Below are 5,506 nucleotides of genomic sequence, written 5' to 3'. Positions count from 1 at the left end.
GGCTCAAATGTCACCACAGTATGACCTTTTTTTTAAACTTTAACTCCCCTTCTTGCAGTGCCAGCCCTTTAGACCAGTGGTCCCCAAACTTTGTGGCACCAGGGACCGTACTCCTATGAGAATCTAATGCCTGAGGAGCTGAGGGGGAGCTGAGGCGGTGATGCCAGCGCTGGGGAGCGGCTGCAGATACAGATGAAGCTTCGCTCGCTCACCTGCCGCTCACCTCCTGCAGTGTGGCCCGGTTCCTAACAGGCCACAGATCAGTACCGGTCCGTGGCCCGGGGGATGGGGTGGGGTGGGGGTGAGGTTGGGGATCCCTGCCTTAGACCACGGTCTCTGCCCCTCCCCCATACTCATCACTTTCTGACCCAATACATCATTTACTCTAAGGTTCGGTTTTTCTCAGCCCACGTCCCCACTCTGAATGTCGGCTCCACGAGCAGAGGGTTATCCCAAGAGCAGGAACAGCCCGTGCAAAGGCCCTGAGGTGGGGCGGACGTGCGGGGTAGCAGCTGGTGTGGCTGGAGCTGAGTGAGGGATGGGGCCGGCGGGCAGAGTGATTTGCGATGTCATTCATCCAGGCAGATGGTAGCTGTGGGGGAGGCCCAATCTTCTTACTCAAAGCCCTTTAATACTTCCGCTGCACGGGTCACCTCCGGGCCTCTCCTGGTCTAGGTGGCCACTATGCCGGGGCTGGCGGATGAGGATGGGGCCGAGGGCTGGAGCCAGGCCCCGCCGCTGTACGAGGAGTACCGCCCACCGCCACTGGACGCCATCCGCCTGCCCAGATACGTGCTGTACCTGCTGCTGGCTGCGTTCCTGGTGGTGGTGGTGGCCTATGCCATCGTCGGGCACCTCATCAAGGACCTCGCCCACGACCTGGCGGGTGAGCCCCAACCGCAATCGCGGGTGTGCCCTGGGCACGTGCGGGGGCCGTGCGGGGGTTTCCGAAGGCTCCCCGTCAGGGAGGGTAGGGGGTGGGCGGGGCGCCTGTGGAAGCCAGTGCATGCGCAGAGGGCGGACAGGGCCCGGGGAGGCCCCTCACCAGCCTCTCCCCGCAGACTGGGCCTTTGGCCCGAAGCCAGACCAGGAGGATCCCCCCCGGGAGCTGCGCCCAAGCCCAGAGGGCGAGGATCTAGAGGAGCTGGACCTGCAGCTGGCCCTGGCCTGGCGGGGCGACGAGGACGCTGGCGGGGGTGGCGAGGGCACCCCCGCAGGAGCCCCTGCCCCGGCACCCCGCCGCCCTTCCATCTCCTCCCAGGTCCCGCCAGGCCGAAGATCCTCCTGGAGGCTGGACTGAGCCGGACACCGCGCTCCGGCCCAGACCCACCGCGCTCGCCGCCCTCGCCCCAGTGAGATGCCCTGTCGTGGCAGAGACGGTCTCTCTCTTGGTTGGCGGGCCCTTGGTGGCCGGACGCTGCCTATTTCCACATTTTTGCTCCCCCCAAACGCCCGGAGCCTAACCCCAGCCGGCCTCCACCAAGCCGCTGGCCAATCTGTAAACCTAGAACCCGAGATTTACAAAGAGATACTAGCTGGACCTCACATTGGTGCCTGCCATCATGCTGGGTAAGGCCTTCCCTTGGCCTCCTCATCCAAGTGGGGAAACGGAGGCACACAGCCTGGAGACAGCGTGGTTGGGGCTCGGCCCCTACCCCCTCCGCTGGGCCTTCCCGCCCTCACATCGTCATCTTGACCCCCGCCCCGGACTCTTGTGCCCTGCTGCTCAGTCACGGGATCCGCCTGTCCCCGAGGGCCCTGACTTCCCCGCTGGCCGGGGGCAGCGCCCTGGGCTTCCCTTCCGAGCTTTGCGCGGGACAGGGCAGATAGCAGGGCTTCGCGCACGCCTGCCTGGCGGGGCGTAGTGGGCCTGTCCTCGGGCTGTGTCGCCTGAGCTCCGTCACGTGAGTGGCCCACCTGGGCAGTGGTCATAACCAGACAGGAGAGAAGGAGGCCCCGGTGTACGGGTGGCACCCATAGACGCGTACGCAGTGATGCTGGCGACCCCTCAGCCCCCAGGGGCCCTGCGGGGGTCTCAAAGGCCTGGAGAACCAGCCCCCCCCCCCGGCTTTCCTGCCATGTGCCCATCCTGTGGCAACTGGGGTGGGGTTCCCCTTTGCCCGGGCAGGGCTCCCTATCTAATCAACTGGGGACCAAGGTTGACCGGCAGGGGGGCATGGAACCTGAGTCATCAGCTGCCCAGGGTGCAACATCCTCCGGCTGCACGGGATCAGCCGGGTCTGGAGGTGGCGGGCAGGCGTGTGGCCCTGCCCTTCCAGTCCCCGTGCTCATCCCCTCCTTGGCCATGGGTCCCCAGGGGCCTGGGAACCAGGATGAGGTCACATAAGCTGGCGGTGAGGGAGACCAGGGTCCAATTCCGGCTCTGGCTATTTCTGTTTGGCCTTGGGGCGCCTGGCCTCACCACACTTCTCACAGTGGTCACACCGGAGGCGGGAAATGCGTGGGCTGTTCATAGAAGGAGACGCCATAACGCCAAGGCGCTGAGCCTGCGCAGGGGCCTGGCTCCCGGGTTAATGGTTATGCCGGGTCCAGAGTCTGTCCTCCTGGGGGGAGGGACGCCGACCGGAGAAGGGGAGGGGGCCTGCCCTGCCCCAGACCTGCCCACAGCTTATCGGCTGGGCAGGGCCTCACCCAGACAGCGCTGCGCCCACCGGGACTGCACAGTCCGCTGCTGGCCGCTCCCGCCATGAGGGCCCTGGCGACCGCTCTCGTGCTCAGCATCCTGCTCTTCCTGCCGGCCGAGGCCCAGAAGGGTAGGGCCCCCACCTCTGCGGCAGTGGGGTGGTGGGACGGGCTTGCCATCTCCCCATTTTCCATGAGAACCCGAGGCCACTGAGAAGGGGCAGGTGGAGGAGGAAAGGGGTCAGGTGGCTCCTGTGACCGTTCCCAGGCCAAACCCCGACCCCAGGCTGAACCCCAACATAAGGCTGAGCCCCGACCCCAGGCTGAGCCCCAACCCCAGGATGAACCCCAACCCAGGTTGAACCCTGATCCCAGGCCAAACCCTAACCCCAGGCCGAGCCCCGACATCAGGCTGAGCCTCGTCCCCAGGCTAAACCCAGACCCCAAGCTGAGCCCCGTCCTCAGGTTGAACCCCGACCCCAGGCCGAACCCCAACCCCAGGCTGAGCCCTGACATTAGGCCGAGCCCCGTCCCCAGGCTGAACCCCAACATCAGGCTGAGCCCTATCCCTAGGCTGAGCCCTGACCCCTTCTCTAAAACCCACCTGATGCCCAGCCTTTTCCAAGGTCCCCTCTGTCCGAGCAGCCCCAGATCCCTTCTCCCTGTCACCTTTGGGAGGCCCTCCCGTCCCCTACCTCTGAACCTCACCTGCCAACAGCCACAGGACGTCGCTTGAAGCCATGGCTGGTAGGCCTGACTGCCGTCGTGGTGTTTCTGTTCATCGTCTTTGTCCTCATGCTGGCCAACCGCATCTGGTGCTCCAGAAGGAGGTGGGGTGCCCCTCTGACTTCCTGACCCTCTCTGGTCCCTCCCGCCTCCCCATGTCCCCGGTGGGCCTCAGAACCCCCATCTCACAGACCACAGCCAAGCGGCCCACCTCCCTTGCTTCTTGGAGTTCATGATCCCTGCTGGGAGAGACTGGGGGGAGGCTATCCCCACCCCCTGCCCTTCACCCACCCTCACCCCCCTGTCCTTGTCTCTCCTACAGAGCTGAGGACGACGCATTCGGAATGGAGAGCAACCTGTACCAGGACATGGACCTGAGGTACTGCCTGTGTGAGCGGGTACTGTGACGGGTGCGGGGGGACAGGGACTCTGTGGGAGGCCCCTCGTAGGGGGGATGAGCGTGCACAGATGACCTCTTTCTGCCCTTGAACACAAGTGCATTCCCGCTCCAGGGCCTTCACACTTACGGTCGGCTCTGATTGGAACCCCTTTGCCCATGTCCCCTAAGTCCCCGCTCAGCTGTTCCCTCCTCACAGAAGCCCACCTGGGCCTCCAGCCTTCCTGACACTATGTCCCCACAGCCATGCGGTCCAGACTGGGCTTGGGGACAGGAGAGCAGGAGCTGGGAAGAGACCAGCCTGGCTCGAAGCTTCTCAGCTGAGCCCGGGATATGCCAGAGAGAGGTGTGGACTTGGCCATTTGCCGTGTCTAAGACCCAGCTCGGGCTCAGTAAGATGAGGTTCCTGCTTCCAGGATGTGTGGAGGGTCCAGGTCTCGCCTGGATCCACATAGTTTCCTCCCTGCCTTTGTCCTCTCCACCCATCCACCCATTTACACTCCCACCCATGGATCTACCACTCTGCTTCCTTCTGTTCATCGCCTTCCCATTCATTCATCCATCCTTCCACGCAGCTGTCCACTCACCTAACTACTCACCTAACTACTCATCCACCACCTAACTATCCATCCCTCCAACCGTCCAGCCATCCATTCTCACCCACACCCACCTACTCACCCACCCATTTACCCATCTACATTCCTATTCCTCCATTCGCTGACCCATTATTCTCTCTTTCCTCCGATCGATCTGCTCACCCACCCATTCGTTTATCTATTAATCCCTCCATGCGATCTTCCATCATGTAGCTACCCGTCTACCCGGCCCTCCGTCCACTCTCCCAGTCATCCACCTGCCCGTGCACGGGACAGCTGAGCCTTCGTTTCTGCCTTTGTGAAATGGAAATGAGGCTGCCTCGTTAGGGCTGTTTTGAGGAGTCAATGAAGATACTCCCCGTAAAACACTCATCAGTCACAAGGCCTAGTATAGTAAGTGCCCACTAAATGGGAGTGATTCTGCGTCTTAGTGTGGTCCGGGGCCTTTGTGTTCCTCCAGCAAAGAAGACAAGGAGAAAAAAGAGAAAAAGGCCAAGGAGGAAGGAGAGAGCAACTTGGGGCTGGAACTGGAGGACGAGAAGCCCGCGGACCAGGAGAAAACCAAGAACACAGTCATGTGAAGACTGACCGCCCACTCCTCCAGGCGGACCCCGCCCCCCCCCAGATGTCCCTTCCACACCCTACAACCGATGACCTCACCCTGCAGCCACCGAAACACAGTGCCCCAATGAAGAGGCCTGGAGTCTGCTCCGCCCCCTCCAGGGGAATCCACGGGTCTTTCTTCCCAATTTGCCGCACCCGGTGACTCTTGCACTTGGTTACGGAGAGACCGCCAAGCCCCGGCGACCTCATGGCTCCCCCTGCTGCCACCCCCTACCTGGCCTCTTTTCCCTCTGCCGGATGTCTCCTGGCACAGAGCCCCAGGACCAATATGAGTCAGGGGTCTGCAGCTTGGGGACCTGCATTAAAGTGATCAGAGCCCTTCGCAAGGGCTCCTGTCGTGTCTCAGGACCGTTTCCTGCTGGGAAAGGCAGCTCTTGGTTTGAGGGGTGCCGCAGGGGTGGGTATGGAAGACCCAGCTGCACAGATGCCTGGGGCAAAGTAACCACCCCCCTTGCAAGCCTGATTTTGCTAAGGAACCCTGGACTTTGAGCCCCCGCGGTCTCCAGGGAAATCCTTGCTC

General features: G+C 62.7%; 1 protein-coding gene across 1 annotated transcript; it reads left to right on the top strand.

Annotated features, from left to right (window-relative positions):
* Positions 1-2,707: 2,707 nt before the first annotated feature.
* Positions 2,708-5,001, top strand: SMIM24 (small integral membrane protein 24). The gene is made up of 4 exons (XM_015585080.2): positions 2,708-2,774; positions 3,362-3,473; positions 3,692-3,748; positions 4,823-5,001. The coding sequence occupies exons 1-4, from the start codon at positions 2,708-2,710 to the stop codon at positions 4,941-4,943; spliced, it is 357 nt and encodes a 118-aa protein (XP_015440566.1). The 3' UTR covers positions 4,944-5,001.
* Positions 5,002-5,506: the final 505 nt, after the last annotated feature.

Source organism: Pteropus alecto, unplaced genomic scaffold (assembly GCF_000325575.1).
Source record: "Pteropus alecto unplaced genomic scaffold, ASM32557v1 scaffold30, whole genome shotgun sequence".
Lineage (NCBI taxonomy): Eukaryota > Metazoa > Chordata > Mammalia > Chiroptera > Pteropodidae > Pteropus > Pteropus alecto.
Note: the sequence above shows the minus strand (reverse complement) of the source record. Positions and strands in the feature narration are given on the sequence as shown.

Coding starts and splice junctions, on each gene's coding strand:
- SMIM24 (XM_015585080.2), top strand. CDS start 2,708: ATGAGGGCCCTGGCGACCGCTCTCGTGCTCAGCATCCTGCTCTTCCTG. Junction 3,474..3,691: donor ATCTGGTGCTCCAGAAGGAG/GTGGGGTGCCCC, acceptor TCTCTCCTACAG/AGCTGAGGACGACGCATTCG. Junction 3,749..4,822: donor TACCAGGACATGGACCTGAG/GTACTGCCTGTG, acceptor GTGTTCCTCCAG/CAAAGAAGACAAGGAGAAAA.